General features: G+C 36.5%; 1 protein-coding gene across 6 annotated transcripts in view; it reads right to left on the bottom strand.

The window, feature by feature from the left end:
• Window positions 1–3,786: 3,786 nt before the first annotated feature.
• The window catches only part of BTRC (beta-transducin repeat containing E3 ubiquitin protein ligase), a 195,848-nt gene continuing 181,976 nt past the window's right edge, over window positions 3,787–17,658 (bottom strand). For all 6 annotated transcript variants that reach the window (XM_032225194.1, XM_032225199.1, XM_032225196.1 and 3 more), the window contains 2 exons: window positions 12,782–12,975; window positions 3,787–8,094 (listed from right to left, as the gene is read on the bottom strand). In XM_032225194.1, the coding sequence (XP_032081085.1) occupies window positions 12,814–12,975 (162 nt within the window). In that variant the 3' untranslated portion in view covers window positions 3,787–8,094; window positions 12,782–12,813. The remainder of the gene's footprint in view (window positions 8,095–12,781; window positions 12,976–17,658) is intronic.

The following is a 17,658-nucleotide window of genomic DNA, read 5'->3' as shown; positions in this document are numbered from 1 at the left end:
CTTGCTGGCAGCAGGGCAATGGCTGCTGCTCTTAAGAGGGGTGAGGAGTCCTGAAGCCCCATAATTGGATAGAAAGGGACACTCTATAAGGGTGGCCTCAGGTGCCTCCTCCATATTCGTAGACTGTTTGCATAGATTTGCTCTGTTTCCCAATTGAAACACTAATGTTTTGCAAAATAATCTTGACTGGCACTAAGAGGCTATGCTGCGAGATAGGGATCTATGCATTATGAAGTAAGGGAGGTGTGTAGATAAGCCCTAAACACTTAATAGATACAGAATGTTTTTGACAATCATACTCAAAGCATTTGCTAACCACATGTTGCCCAAAGGCCTCAGATTCTGCTTCTCTTCAATACGAACCTTGTTGTTTGCATTGTCACATTATACAACACAACTCTTGTCCTCCAATTTTCTGGCATTTTAAAGAGTATTTCCTACAGGGTTGGTCATTCTGAGTTTAAAGAGCAATAGGAATGGCTAGTTTCAAAGAAAATTAATTGCTGCTTTTATATAGAATAAAATTATTTCCTTTCCTTAATACTACTTGAAAATATCCAAGCAGAAACTAATTTAGGTATCGTGTGACTGTAACCATTTCCATGTTCTTCCATTTTGGAAGAACAGAAAAAATATAGAAGTAAACAGCTTTGTTTAAAAATAAATTATTTTTAATATATAAAAATAAATAATGGCATAATAGAACCCCTAAGCATAATTCATTTTGAAATTCTGTGCAGAAGTTTCTTTATATGGAAAGATTTGGTTGGGTTAGTCACTTAACTTCATGTAGCAGGAAGACTTGACATTTCAGTATTGAAAGAATACTGTTTCCTCCTTTCCCAGCACATAGATTCTTCATTCTGCTCATAAAAGAATCACTGTATACTTATTGTATTTTATAGGGAATGGAGGGAGCTTTTGCAGAAAGTGATAATTCTGCAAAGGTAATATATTACTTGCTGGCAACTGGTAACCCCGCCAGCTATTATAGCTGTCCAGTATATCAAATGGCAGGCAATGAATCTGAATCTGTCCTTCTTCTCTTCAGTCCCAGAATAATTATACTTGCATGCAAACATTTATGCACTCCTGGCTCTTATTTAACTTTGTACCATATCAAGGTTGGTCATCTTCTGTTCCTTAGAGATTTATTCAGATGCACAATTTCACAGGTGATATTTAAATTTCAAACAGTACCTCAGCATTAATGTTGAAGAATGGACTTTATAAAACAGCCCTCCCTAACTTTGGGTGATAATCTCCAGTTGTGTTGGACTTCAACTTCCCCCTATCTTTAGCTTGGCATACATCTGATTGAGTTGGGGAACTTCAGCTTGAGCAAGGCTATTGCAAATTTAAAAAGAATGACATTGGTTGGGAGAGGGAAGAAACTAATTTACCTGGTTTTGGCATTGCACAAACTTGATTTAAGAGCTGCGGTAGTGCAGTGGTTAGAGTGCAGTATGGCAGGCTACTTCTGCTAACTGCCAGCAGTTTGGCAGTTCGATTTTCACTGGCTCAAGGTTGGCCAGAAAGAAATATATGTAAAGGACCAATAGACTCATTTTATTGGTGCAATATTCTTGAAGGTTGGTTTCAGAAATCACTTAAGAGATTCTCACATAATAAACCATTATTATTCATTGATTAATGAGGTACAATTGGACACAGGTTACAGTAGCTGAATTCACATTAAGCCATAAAGAAGAAAATAGCAATAACACTAGCAATAGCCCTTAAGACTTATATATCACTTCACAGTGCTTTACAGTCATCTCAGCAGTTCAGAGAGTCAGCCTATTGGCCCCAACAATCTGGGCCCTCATTTTACTGACCTCAGAAGGATGGAAGGCTGAATCTCAGAATGTGAAAAAGGAAAGATTGCTCCAATATGTTTGAAGATATTCCTGCTTGATAATCCGCATAGCTGTGAAATATTAGGAGTGATTGACCACGACAGATTTATTTGTATTTTCAAAGTTCTTATTAATTCCATTTCTAATCTTCATATTTTTCCTACTTTCTAATCAACCACATGACTCTGCATTAAATTTTCCTAGTGAATTAAATTATAAATGTTCTGTTTTCAAGGATTTTGTTTCTGGGCATAAATATGGCTAGAACAATCAATTTTATATACTGAAAATCTGCTATTGTGAAGTTTTATCTCCAGGACACTTAAATAGTACCAGCACTAGCAGTTAGACTTACATACTGTTCCTTAGTGCTTTACAGCACTGCCAGGGCCATTTATAGTCATCATATTGCCCCCAACAATCTGGGTCCTCATTTTACTGACCTCAGAAGAATGGATGGCTGAATCAACCCTGAGCCTGTCAGGATCAAACTTCTGCCTGTGAACAATTAGAGCTGGCTGCACCCACTTCCTCGTGTCCACGTGGGCACAGCCAGTAAGTGGCGCCCATCCATCCACACTGGCCTGAGTCATCGTAAACCAGGGGTGTCGAACTCAAGACCCACGGCTGGATTCGGCCTGCAGGGTGCTTTGGCCTAGATGGCCTCCTATAGCCCTCTACCAGTGAAAATGGGGCCCAAGGGGCCAAACCCACCCCAGCCATGCCTCCCCCCCCGAGGTCAAACACAACTCTGATGCAGTCCTCAATGAAATTAAATGAAATGATGTGTGCTATAAAATAGAAGAAGGGGAGACTGACAAGGACCTAGAAATATGTGATTCAGAAGGATGATCTTACTTCCTTTTATGGGGAACTTTGAATCAGTCTTGACTCCTGATGATTGTTGATATTTTCAGAAGGGTCTAGACTCTAGGACAACTCATAGCAGCCAGGTCGGTGTGGCGAGGTGGGCGCAAACAGGTGGATGTAGATAGGTCAATGCAAATGGATGGATACGGGGAGTGGGTGCAGCCAACTTGACGTTGTTGACTTGGCACTGTTCACTCAGTGTGACCAAGTGAGTGGGGCCAAGTGGGTGTGGCTGGGTAGGCAGAACAAGTTGCACCAGCTATTTAAGCAAAAATCATCTATGCATGTATCCAGAGACCCCCGTTTTGCCTAACAAATTGTTCTACTAATTGGCTTCTAATACCCATTTATTTTCTCTCCGCATTAATGTCTGTAAATATCTTGCAATAGGCATTAGAATATGATTAAGTCTAAACCTCCAGCCACTGACTTGTGCGATCAAGTATGTTATGTAATGTCCCTCGTTAACTTACATAGCTGAATGTTAAAAATAAAATCTGCAACTTTGGGCTGGAATAATTGAATTAACTGTTCCTTCCCCTATTTTAGAAGTAGATGCTCCCCATAATAGTGAATCTGCTTAAAACTATGATCAAACTTTCTATCATTGGAAAAAAATCATTCATGAAAATTAATCTGAATTATATATATCAAATTTGAATATGTACGCAAACAGAAAATGTGTAAAGAGTTAGGCCAAAGTTGAAATTCTGAAGGGGATGTGACTCAGTGAAGATAGTAAGAAAGTATAATCTAAATAATTCTGGATCTTACATGTTTGTATCAATAGCATTATTTAAATAGCTGCTTTTAGGATATCTTCCAAACTAATGTGATATTTCAGTGAAATATCTTGTAGAATCCATTTGGTAAATATTTTCTGTTTTGAAGAATTTACCATCTCTACTTATTCCAGACAGTGTAGTAGGTTACTATAATATTAATAAACGACACATTCAAGGGGAAAGCTGTTGCAGGTCAGTGCTACAGCATTTGGAAAACACACTTTTCATTTAAGATTCCAGAAATAAAAACACTTAGAAGGTTCACAGCTTAATCTTGTCTTTATATATATATTTTAACAAGTTATTTTTTAAAAAAACACACTTGTTATCATGACCCTAGCTCAAGTGAACATTAGTACATAAACTACACATCACCAAAACATAATCACAAAAATCCCAAAGCACTCACCAGTTCTAGAAACTAAAAAACAAAGAGCAGTTACAAATAAAACCACATCTTTGCTTGCTAATCACCTGTGTATGAATTCTTTGCATTTCCTGCAATTGCAATAAACATATATTGGTCTTAGAGATGTTTGTTTTCAAACAGGAACAAGCTATTAGAGACATTGCCATGATTCTGTTTTAACAGATTTGTAAGTAGCATCCTAATTCCTTTGTTGTACAAAAAATAAAATGATTGAGAATTACATTTTTAGAGTGAAGATATTAAAAAGGTTTATTATTATATTCTGTTGTGTGGATTAACAGCAACTTTTCTTTTCCCTTAGTTAGATTAGCCAAACCAATAGATAAGGATTGTCAGGGCTACAATTTTAAAAATATCTGAGGAGCATAGATTACCTGTTTCCTATTTAGACAAATGAGAAGTTTGTAGCCGTCATTGTAGTGAATGTATCCTTAAAAGCATACAAAATAAATGTGAATGCTTTGATCAAGCAGCTTTAGTTTCTACAATCCACCTTCATGATTCTTCAGTTTTATTTTTCTGATGCAGTTTCTCATAGCCATAGTAGTTTCACTATGCCTTGCTCAACATTGAATGTTGTCCTAAATCATGAACATATATGCAAATGAAGATTGGATTCATTAGTGATTTGATTTTTTTTCTTTGAGCATTAAATGTTGTGCTTTTTTTCATATAAGTCAACCTATGAATCACATGTACCTTTTCAAAAAAAGGTCTCTAATATTCCATGCAGATATTTCTGCATCTAGAAATGTGACTGTACCAGACAATTTGCAGGCATTCCAGAAAAAGCATCATAAAATATTACATAGCACAGACACTTATAAGGTTTATCAAAGGTCCCATTTCTGAGCTATCTGGTACCACTGAAGGGCCAGTAAATAATTGTAGTTACTTGAATGAGCACTGTCACTAAAAACAGAAGAGTTACAGCCCAATTACATTTTGTAAAACTAGGCTATCTCTTTGATATGTAATTTTACTGAAAAACAAAACTGTTACAAAGTCTTAAAAGGCTATGGCTTTGAAAGCAGACAGACACACCAACAGAAATTTCCCTATGGTGCTGTATAAAGGATGAGTTGCATCTATGTAGGCATGATATAAATCAGGAGGTAGCCAAAATTATTTTGTCAGAGATGCCACTTTCTGAATGTGCATTCCAGGCATCCGAACCCAGTTCAAGTCAGCATGAAGGGGACAACTATTACTATTGTTGGTTCAGTTCAGCTGGATATATGACGTCAATGTCAGAAAAATGAAGGTTGAGGATTATCTAGATATAGTGTGAAGAAGAACTCTTTGGAAGGTTTTCTATTTCAGGAAAATAATCATTTGATTATTTAGGAAGGGAAATAAAATTATGTATAGCCGCAATGTTAAAATGCATCACATAGGCTGCTTAAAATTTAAAAAAAAGTTTTTAAAGATTTTCCCAAACAAAGAGGGCAGCAGGAAATTACACACAGACCTCCAATTCTCTTCATGATGCTGTTACTAGATGTATTAGAATTTCACTCAGAAAGAGTAAAATCCCCAAACGTTTAATTTTGGGAAGTGTGAAATCCCACAACTCATACAGGCCCCAAAAGATTGATATCTGTGGGACCAGAAAAGAGGAATAGACATGAAGCTTTTTCCTTAGTCTCTTATTTAATCAAAATAGATTTTGTTAACTGCATAGTGGGGTACTTATCCCATTCTAATGTAATAAACATACATAAATTCTTAATATAGTCCTTAAAATGCTCAGCTTCCCTGATGATGGAAAATGGCTCAGCATTATTACAAGGGATTCCTTTATTCAGCTGTGTCTCTAATTGAACATTTTTGTTTTAAATAAACAACTGCAAGTATTAGAAATACAAATTTTTATAGTAAGAAGTTTTCTTATGAGTAAAATTTAGTTGTGCTCTAATTTGCTTCCACTGTGAATATACAATTCACAATTCCAAGTTAGTATTCATTCCAAAGGAAAATTCACTTTAGATATGTGAGAATTACTTATTCAGTCAATCCATTTAATGTTTTGAAGAGAAAACACAAGGTGGAATATTTAGAGCCAATGAACCACAAAGCCTTAGTAAAGGCGTTGTAAAGGTGGATATTCAACAGGAAGTTTCTTTCAAGTTCATGCAGGGTGAAGTTGAAAGGAAAAAGTCTTCCTTTTGTGGCCACTTCCATGGCAATGAATGATTTATCATCACTCCATCCAAAAAGCTCAATTTCAGCTTTTGCCTTGAAATTGAGACTTTATAAAAACATATTTTATACATCAAGATTATCTGGCCAGTATTTGGTTTGTTCAGAAACAAACAGCACTAAAATGTTTGGGAAAACAGCAGGAAGGAGCAGGACTGAATATACAAGCAAAGTTGCACTAGTCACCTCTTTAAAACTCCACCAGGGAGCACAATCACACATGCACAAACACTGAGGGCATTCAGGAGAGAAAACATTGTTTTGAATCAGTGCTTCCCAACTTCAATTTCCCAATTTTATGCTGGGACTTCAACTCCCAGAATTCCCCAGGAGATCCACACATTAAAGTTGTGGAGGTTGAGAAATGCTGATCTGAAGATGAGAATAATTTCCTGATATTCTGTTCTGCATGTCGTACACATGGCAAAAACTGTAGGCCTTGTACATAGGAGAACAGTGATTAATGATTAAATGGTAATAGTAAGTTTCTAACCATAACTTAATTCTTTCTTCTCCTCTTGCTATAGGAAGTAATTAGTGATAGCAAAAAAAATCTGAATTCAAAAAAATTATGTTCTAGACACCCTTGCATATTGGATTAGCATTTTTCCCAAGAAAACCAATGTCTCAGGCTATACTTCCTTGCTGATTGGGATCTGGATAATAGATCATATATGGGATGAAAAAACATAGACAGAACCAGCTGCCCAAATATTCTATGTTCCCATCAACGTATGATCCACTGAGTTTGCTACTAGTAATTGTACTGCTGCAACTACTACTTCAGCAACATAAGCATTTTGTTTTCTGGAATTTCACACTTAAAAACAAACATTTGCAAACAATTCAGCTGTTATCTTCCAATATCCCCAGTTGGGGATGGTGACTGCCTAATGGCCTTATCGTGGGATTATTTAGAAATAAAGAACAAATTTATTTTTATCTCTAAGTCTGCACTAAATACCTTCAATTCCGCCTCCCAAACACACTATTTTCTCTTCCTACATAAACTGGGCTTCCAGCTTAAAGGCTGAAATGTGTCGTAACCTCAATTATTTTATAAGTTCCTTTCCAATTAGCTGGGAGAATACAAAAATGTCAGTTCATTCACAAATGATTTAACTAGGTTTGTAGGAAGAATAAGATTTTTTTTTTGCAAGCATTTATTTAATATAGATGTAGGAAAAATGTAGGAAGCTATAAGTGTGTAGGCAGCTCTGTAGATTCTGTAACAGTTTGTACTATGCCTTCCTTAAATACGGCATCCATCAAAACAAGGAAATTGATGATCAATATACCTCTCCACTTAAGCAATACTAGACTTAAAAATAAAACTTATATTTTCATTTACTAGCATCTCTCAGACTAACATTTGATACAGATAAATAAATGCAAAGGTCTTAATTGAAATCATTTTAAACTCCCATTATGACCACTTAACTAGTTTCCGGCCACCTGGGCCTTCATTTGGCATTAACTTGGCAATTCTTTACAGTCCAAGGCCACCTGACAGTGAAAGAGAGGGATCCTCTATATAAGTTTCAAAAATTAGAGGCATCAGCCCGCTGTTCCTCTCTTACTTGCTCATCAAAAGGGATCTCCCAATTGAATGAATGAAGGTAATGATTTTTCTGCTTAAGAGCAAAGCAAGAAATTCTGACATATTAAATATATTTATAGGAAGTCATCACAGGGGTTAAGAATTGTTGAGGGGACTCATTGTGAAGAGGGAAAGTGTGCACATCAGTCATTCAGGAAAGATAAAAGAAATCTTTGATATAGCAGCACCCAAGCATTCAGCTGTGCTGAGAAGAACTTGTTTGAGATCAACTGCGTGAGAACTTGGTTCCAAAAGCATCTGAGAGCCTCTGTCTCTTCAGCAATATCTGTTTTGAGGATAAATCTTTTGCCCTGGCATTGGCAGATCATTTAAGTATTGCAGCTCAGTCTGAGGGGAAAAAAACAAGGAAATAATTATTTGTCATTTATAATGTTGTAACTAAAACTTAATTTACATGCTTTACAAATTAGAGAGGACTACATCATTAATTTTATTTGAATGAACATTTATATTTCTTTTGTACATTTGTCATATTAATCGTGGTATATGTAATGGATAAACAGCTCTGCAGAACTGAAAAAATACATTTTTGGGGTACTGAGGAGTTCTGTCTTTCTGCATTTATATGTAATGCCTAAAATATACTGACATAAAAATCATGTGTACAGTTGAACGTGCACAAAATAAATGTACATACAGCTCTGTGAATGTGATATAATGGTGAAGTGTATACCTGGAACACAACACTTTTGGGTTCTAATTGTCAGTTATTTTTGCGCAGAATAGATTTCTGAGGAGAAAAAGACTGATAAACCCAAAACATAAATAAACGAATGAATAACTAAAAAGAGAATTAGAAAAGACACCATCAGCTTGTACTGCATTTATTCAACCTCTCTGCTGCAGTCAGAATGACAGGCTGAGGCCTGCAGATCCTCTTCAAATAAATGTTGTATTATAATATAGGTTTAATAGAGACCATAAGTGATTGCTTTGGATGACTGATATATTAGACTCCATTTTTCCATCTATGAACATTTGGAAATCATAAGAGTATATAAGCTATTGTTCATCACAATTTCTATGATTCACACAAAACAGATGAGTTTTTTTTAACCTAAAAAGGCACACTTGATTGTGAACACATTGGAGATACGCCTGCTAAGCATTCTTGTTCAACACAAACCATTCTCATATGTTTGCCCAGGAGGAGACCACTCTAAGGTGTATGGTTAAAACTGCTGGTCTTGTGAAAGTGACAAAAGATACCTTATCAATGAACTAACAAAAGAGACTAATGGCTGCAATTCATCTAATTTGAGAAAGGCTTGTTGATACCAAGAAACTCTGACAGAAATCTGGGGTTAGGTAAAAGGGAGGGGGGGGGAGGACTAAAGCAGATCCAAATGATTCAGTTCCATTCCAATTAATTGCTCAGTTCGGGGGTGAGGAAGGGAAGTGCCAGATTGACATTTCAAAATAGCTTTGAGAAGGAAGGAAACACCAAGTGGTAAAATTCAACAATGTATCAGAGGCAGCTGATCACAACTCACAAGACAAAGTTTAATGATTTTGCATGTGAAAGTGATGCCAATTAGACAGGGATGAAAACGTCAAAAATTTGAACAACCTTTAAAGAAACATCTAACAGTGGAAAATGACACTCTTTGAAGAGGCCTCTAGTGGTAGCTACAAGGTTAACACGGGGAGAAGAGTGGGAGGAGATAGAAAGAAATCTAGAATATGTTCAAGGAAACAATTAAGCTGGTTTATGCATTTATAGCCACAAAATTTGAGAATCACTAACATTATAGCTTTTTAAATTTCTATGTTGCATTCATAATCCAGTGGTGTTTGAGAATTCAGCCACTGTGATGTTCCCAAGTGGATACTGAGGGTTCTGATATTAGGTTACTGTGTTACCCTTTCTTTGTGTGAATTAGGATATGGTGTTCATGGCGACAATGGAATTGTGCTTAGGTCCCAAGGAGGAAAAAAGCAAACCAAGGATGAGGGAATGATATAAGGGGGTAAGCCATATCAAGACAAAGGGGGGGGGGGAACAGTAGAAGAGGATAAAACAAAGGCATCTGACCAAGAGAATTGGAAGTGATGAACTAGAACTGATGCTGGCCCTAGTGGAATTCTCAGTATTCTATCTGTTCTGGGCTGCAAACATTTCTATGTTTGCTTGTTCCCACAGTGAAGCAAGATGACATTAACAGTTGGGTGCAGATGCCAGTCATGAGATAGCAAATGACTGACTCAATGAATCTGTTAAAATATCCTGCCCAGAAGATGAGCTGTGATGGGATACACTTTGATTCTACTGTAGTTCTAAATTTGAACCTACAACTGGGTGAGGGATTTCCTAATGGCCTATTTATTCAGGTACCATGTAACTGAATGTAACTTGTTTAATGTAATTTGCACTGTCTGGTGTCTGTGGAAAGGCTCCAAAGTCTTGCATACTGCCAGGAGCTATAGAAGGTTGATATAAGAGTTTCCGCTTTTTTGGGTATCTGCACTCCCTGGACCTGAATAAAGCAATAGTGAGCTACCAAACCACAGCAGGCATTGGTAGTTAGTATATGTGTTAGTGGTAAAAAGGACACGTCCATTACTAAGTTGTGTCGAACTACCCTCCTATGGAGCCATGAATATTGGTTGGCATGGTAAGTATTTACAAGAACAAAGGACATTGTTAAACTCTTCCAAGAAAAGCAACATGGGTTGCTCAGCAGGAGAAAAACACTGCCAGTTTCATTGGTAATTGTGCATCTAAAACTATGGCTGACACTATCACCCTACATCAGCATGCCTGGCTCTACTCCACAGGTCTTATGCAGAAAGCAAAGGCATGCATTAAAGACATGCTGTTTGACAGAGAAGGACTCTTAGTAGTAAAACTGACGCTATCCTCAATTAGATTCAAAAACCGGCTTATTGTTTAGTGCACAGGCCTGGTTCTCAATAAGGGGGGGAGGACTATAAAGGATGATATGCATGGTACTTTCTAAAGGAGCATTGAAAAGCTTCCATGCTTTAAATTGAAATCTGAGTTTCTGTGATATGTTGCCATACTGAGAGGAAAATGGTGTACTTGGGATCAGTTTTCATCTCTGGAATGTAAATTGTTTCCTATCAGTCAAAAAATTCCATACGGTTTCTCATATCCAAACTTCCCTTCCTTGAAAAGGGACACTAATTTTCACCAATGGATTTAAAGGATGCCTATTTCATTTTTCACCCTTGTCTGAGTTTTAAAGTGAAGATACAAGCTTATTGGCTTTCCTTTGGATTAGATATTGCCCTCCTCCATGGTTCTCTAAATCTACAGCTGTCATAATAGCTCATTTGAGATTCTATGGAATAAAATATTATCTTTCCTTGGATCATTTTTTTTGCTGTTCTTGACACTTAGTGGCACCACCTTTTAAGTGTTAGGTATTGTGCTTGACCTATCATCCAATGTCAACATAGAAAATTATTATTCTGTGTTAAATGCTTCAGATCACATGGCACCTGGCATATTGCATTTCTTCCATACCATTGCTCAGACATATGACTCTGATTATATCAGATGATATCTGTGGATACTCTCAAAAGGAGAAGCTTTTACATATAAAATGTAAAGCTATAAAAGACATACCAATTTCTGCTCTTTGGTTGTCCATACACCCTAGATCAGAAAGTGGATACAATCTTGGTAACTACAGAGTTGAAAGCCAGACATAATGGGGGAATGAATCCTGCCAGCATGAGTCATAAAGACCATTTAAGTATATGGGGTCTGGAGTATAAAGGCCTGAATCAAGGCTGGCATCTTGGAACCAAGAAAGCACACTACAACATGCTTCTACATTACAGAATGGTTACAGAAGCATGACTGAGAGTTAAGACAGGTGGAAGGCTTCCACTTTATCTCCCTTTCCGGGACACTCTATCACAGACCTTGTGTTCTTACTGTCACATATACCTTGGTTGCCAGTTTACATCAAGGTAATAGAATAAATCACCATCAACGATGCATCTTGTCTTCCCGTTTTGGACCCCAGAGCTATTTAAAATGTACTTTTTATAAGATATATTGAGTAAATTATTTTGGATATCCTAATATCTAGGATCTCTATGGGTTACCAAGAGACTTCTCTTGGTATTAACTGAAGAACTCTATGGGCTTCTCAATGAGGTTATATCCACTGACATTAATCAATATGATTACCGATAGCCTAAATCTCTGGTCTGCTTGAATGCTATGGGCAGCATAGTTTCTGATGAATCAACTGTGGTATCAGCTAAGTCTCACAGAAATGCCTTTAAGTGGGAAGAGATGTTTCTGCGAACTTGCCCTGAAACACAACATGCCTTTGCTGAAACAGATTAGGCAAACAAAGTGCTTCCTTATGGCTGATAGTCCAAATTTGCAAATTACTGCACAAATGGTCATTCATATAAGATTAAAGTACATTTAAGTTGAAGTAGGCAGTTCCTGAGTTTAGAACTGCCTATTTTGTTATTGCTATAGTATTTGAAAAAGGATGGATGGCCCTAGAGGTAGATCTATTAAAGATGGTCAAAATTACCTCTAAAAATCTGAGTTGTACTTTTGTGAAAATCAGAGTGATTACAGTGAAAAATCACATATACATTGTATACAGATTTTGGTGTATGGAACATGGTATCCAATCCAAACAATCTGTATAACGATCTTTATGTTATGTTCTTTTAATACTCTTACGTTCTTGATCTGAGGCCTATCTCCTCCCCCTATCCCTTTATAAATTCCAATTGAGAACCTTTGCTATGAAAAGGATTATTATGGCACACAAGGATAGTACATTATTGTTTATTAACCATCTGGATAGATTTTTCTTAGACAGAAATTTCAATGAGAAATGGGATGGCTGGTTGTAAAAAGTGGTTAATAGGATGACCATAGTCATCTTTAGAGAGTTCAGGAATGCTCTCATTCAGGAATTAAATCTTTAGATGCTGTAAGCGACAAGACTATTTATATTCCTGGCCTCCCCATTACACACCCTGATGTCTCCTAGAGTTGTTTTGTCTTTACCTGTGCAACCGTAATCTAGAGTATAGTACCATTTATCTGGATATGTAAGTATATGTTCTGGATGGGGAGCGGTTCGATTCTGCTTGCGTAGCTGGATCATTCAGGAAGTCCCAGATAAGGATAGTATCATCATGTGAGCTGCTGACAATTTGAAATTCATCAAACTGGAGTCGAAAAACTCTGCCAGAATGTTCCTAGACAAAGGAAAGACAACCCAAAGTCAAACTTTTCCAGTTATTGGATAAAAATAAAACATATTTTGTAATTATTCTATATTTCTAAGGGAAGTAGATTTTTTTTAAAAATAGTTTCACTACTGTTAATAGACAGCCCAAAACATAGCTCATAACTTCATTACTTCCACTGGCAATATTTTAAGGACTGAATATTCTGAAACTAGAAGTTTTGTTGCTTGGACTTTTATGACTGTGCAGGTCTTTAACGATAGCTTGCAAGAACGTTTCAGATCTTTCATGAGCCCAAATTTATTAGATTAGCATGAAATTTAGAATAGATTCCTTACAGCAATAACACTGTTTTTCAGGCTCTTGCTGCAGGCCCCACTCCTCCTCAAAGAGAGGGAGGCACTTTAATGAATAGCAGAGAGATGTTGCATTCATGGGAAGTCCAAAAGAATTCTTGCATATCATTTTCAAAGTCTGAATAGCCATAGTAATAACTGCACAGTACTTATTTGCTTATCTAACATTCACTAGAATTTTGAGGAATAATTGAATACGTGTTACCTAACAGATTTTCAAGGCATGGATAGTTAAGGAGAATGTTAAAAATATGTTCGCAATCTAAGCCTACTGTAAATATCGGCATGTACCATGCATGTGCAAAACAAAGTCCATTTGGGCTATTAAAGCCTCAGCTAGTTCAGTACAAAACAGGCAACATATTTCATATATATTTGGTTCAAGCACAAAACGAGCTATTTTGGTTCAAGTACCAAATAAAATACAATGACTTTGGATGAAAGAATTCTGAATGCCCTGTTCTATTTTAGATGACATGCTAGAAAGTTGTCGTATCTTTTGATTTCCCCAGTTTGGGGAAATACAGTAGAAGACGTATCATGTCTCTCCTGCTATTGGCTTAGGACAAGTGATGGAGTTAGGAGATAAAAAGCAGGCATTTGTGGACCATATAGTACAGCGAGGGAGCCATTTTGGATCTGACTGTGGTTGGAGAAAGATACTGCTTTCAAAGAGGAAATTGTTATGAGGGATTATTGGACTCATGGTGAAGTTATGGTGATATATTAAATAACCGGTTACTTGTCTTTAAGACACACTTCAGCCTGAATCATTTATAGTCAGGTTATTCTTTATAAAATCAGTTTTGCAATTTATATGTGGGTCTCTCTCCTTTCTCCTTGTTTCCCCAAATCTACCTGTCCGTCCTCCAAATAATTATGATTTATTTGAAGGGAATTGCTTAATTAGGTATGCTCATGACACACATACATATAAAGGTCTGGTGACTGTACTGGCCAGATGGCAGTAAAAATGACATCACTACCCCTGAAGCTATGATGCTCCTCCCACCCTGCCACTATCTGAAGCCTGGAGGGTGAGCTAGTGCTGGTTTTTGTAAAGAATCTTATGGGGAATCCTGTTTTCCCATGAGTAGCTTGATATGTAGGCCTTCAAAAGGAAAAGCAAAAGGAATACTAGATGAGAGACAACAGTATATTGTAAATACTAAAAGTAATAGCAAATGTGTGTTTTGCCCCTTTGTGAGGGTATGCTTTTCACACATATCTTAGTCAGCAAATATTATCAATTGTAAATACAAAAAAGTACAATTAGTACACGACATAACCTTAGTAGGCATGTGTGCATTTTGTGCATACTCTTTTTTCCTGAGATTTAGGAGGCATTTATATAACCAGTTAGTCTTCATTTACCAAAAAATCCTGAACACTTTGCAGACAGAAGGACAAAAGAGCATGCAGTGAACGTACATCCTCTTTTAAATTCACCAAGCCCTTAATTTGCTCATCTTTCCGTTGCCAAAATGTTATGCTCAGCTATTTGAAAATTAGATCTTTTGGAGTTTTTGAGTAACAATGCATTTGAAAAGTATTCATTCCTTGGTGGAAACTTCAGAATATATTTAAAAATGTCACCACTGTATGCCGGATGGCCTGCTAAGCACACTGTGCCTGCTCTTCTGCAATGCTGACGCGGCCTATGGTGGATTGTGCTACAAAAGCATGTTTGCACTTAGCGGTTTGACCTGTTTGCTGCAATTCTTGTGTGTCTTTAGCACTTTGTTTTTGCTGAGTAAGGTAGTATGCATGACTGCACTTTTTGTTCTGTTTACAATGTAAATGTGGCAGTGGGGCTGGGAGAATTCTTTTGTACTTCCCAGGGCGTGGCCTCTCTCCTGGACAACAATACATCTTTGTTTTATTAATGTTCTCATTCCACCAGGCAGAAAGTGTAATTCCTTTATATTTGTTTTTGGCAGCCAGCTGATAGCAGGATGCCAAAACAGGTACATCTGCAAATGAACTGTTGGGGTAGAAATCCATATTGGTCATTTCATGCAAGGTTAGATTTAGAAGACAATTTAGATTAAGATGAAATTTATTTTAAAATATTTTTGAAAATTACCCCATTTGTGTCAATGAGTTGATTGGAATTCAATTGTTTCCCCATGATGTCCTATTGCCCCGAAGGATGTAACTGATTTGAAAAGGGTGTATGAAAGGATAAGGTCTCTATAATCTTTTTCTTGTTATTAGTAAGGAAAAACACTGATCTAGCCCAGTAAACTTTCCTCACTTTTCTTTCAATTACTATATACCAAGGATGAAAAAAATAATATATACATTTGAACCTGAGTGCAAGGAAGGCACAAGGCAGCATATGGAAAAAATGGCTTTCATAACGAGAAATTTCAGAAATATTTAATTTTTCCCTTTGCCAATCTTTTTGCAAATTGGTTTGCAGGTAGCATAGAGCATGAATTGGTACATCTTATCTGTTCACTGGCTCTAGATGAAATTAAGAGAGCAAGAGGCTTGTTTCTATGACTAAAACATTTAAAATGTATTAATGTTTTTTTTAACAAAACACATGATCCTTGAACTGGTTTAGGTTTCATTCTTTTGAACCACAGCCACAGAAAACAATATCATAAAATGTAACAAAACATATTTCCATTTTGCATATACTCATGCTTAGTATGTTGAAAGAATACTGTTATTCTGTTTCTGCATGTTTTTATTCCTGCTTGATTACACTAGCCACTCTGTTTTTCCAACATACATTATTGAAGGTACACTCTTTTCTTGGCCAGCAATTCATTTTCTGCTAAAAATGTCAAAATATTCCTATTAGGAACAGAATACATAAGAAAGAATTTGAAGCACACTATAATAACTGTGTTAATGCCTGCTGTTGCTAAAATCTTGGTCCTTTCATTGGTCTCATTCAAGAAAACATATGTTATATTTGTGCAATGTACATTTTATATGGACTATTCACACTGTCTAAAAATTGAACAAGAAAACAAAAACAAATACTTTGTTCATTGGATAACACACATTTAATTTCAGATACCGAAGACAGCACAACAATGGCTAAGATACTTTCCCAAATTGTGTAAACATCTCAAAACTTAAATGTTTCTGCCTATCCTTCCTTGGATAAAAGTAGGAGACAACTTTAATGAAGCAATGAAATCTTAGGGTTTGTTTACCTTAGCAGCTTAGCCATGAGCAGCAGGATTCACAATTCAGTCTCAGCTGAAGTGTGAACATAATCACTCAAGGGTAATGGGTACTGACTCCCCTAGCACCTCATTTATGCTTAATGAATTCTACTCTGCTTCCCACACACTTAAACCTCTCCATTAGAAGACAAAACAAAGTGGCTCTTTTTCCCACTTCCCTTCATCACTTGTAGATGATAAAAATATATTTCGGCATATTGGGCTACTGATCTGGTCTATGAAATTTGACTTCTGATAAAGTGGTTTACTTCTGTACAACAATGGATATACATTATTCTCATCACAGGAAGAAACTTCAGAAGAAGATGGGTCAGTTGATCTCACCACGCCTGCAACAAATGAGCCAAACCTAAGCACAAGACCCAGGCTAGAATAATTCCCCTCCAGCCTGCGACCATCTGCCCAGGACTTGATCTAGATTATACAGAAACTTATCCTAGTTGTGTGGAACTGAACTAAATTATCAAAAAGCTGAAAATAACTATTATGTTCTAAAATAGAGTATTTTAATAAGAGCTCAATGTTAAGTGGCTGGTCTTTGCATCCAAATCAGATTTGATAAGCACCAGCTAAATTTTTTTAAAAAATAGTTAACAGTCTTCAGTATAAATCTTTGTGGAGGGGTGCCACAATACAGGAAACAATTATTGCTTATATGATTGGCTACCCTTGCAACTTGATTGTGGGAATTCGTTCATTTACAGGCATTTCGTTCTGGACTCCAAATTTCACTATTTCAATTTTTTTATTTTGCTTCTGGAATTTGAATAGTAATGTTCTTTTTGCGTGCCAGATTGTGGGGTAATCTCTTTTATAATTAGGCCTATATATTTTTATCTTTACTGCATGGAAGTCCCAAATTATGGTATGATGCCACCCGTCCACCTTAGAATTCATCAGAATTCTAATACTAGGGCCACTGTTATTTTATATATATCTCATCTATTAAAATCTCAATCAAAACAGATGTCTTTTTTTGTGGATGAGTCAAATTTCAATCCAATTTTTTTTTGAACCACTGTCTTTTGGTCCAAGCTCTAATTAATCTGGATTTAGTGAAAATACTGAAAAATAATATATTAGATGGAAAGAATTTAGCAACTAGTGTGAGGTTGCTTCAGTCAATC

The sequence above is a fragment of the Thamnophis elegans genome, chromosome 10 (assembly GCF_009769535.1).
Source record: "Thamnophis elegans isolate rThaEle1 chromosome 10, rThaEle1.pri, whole genome shotgun sequence".
In the NCBI taxonomy this organism is placed as follows: domain Eukaryota; kingdom Metazoa; phylum Chordata; class Lepidosauria; order Squamata; family Colubridae; genus Thamnophis; species Thamnophis elegans.
The sequence above is the reverse complement of the archived record's forward strand: the minus strand, read 5'-3'. Positions and strand labels throughout refer to the sequence as shown.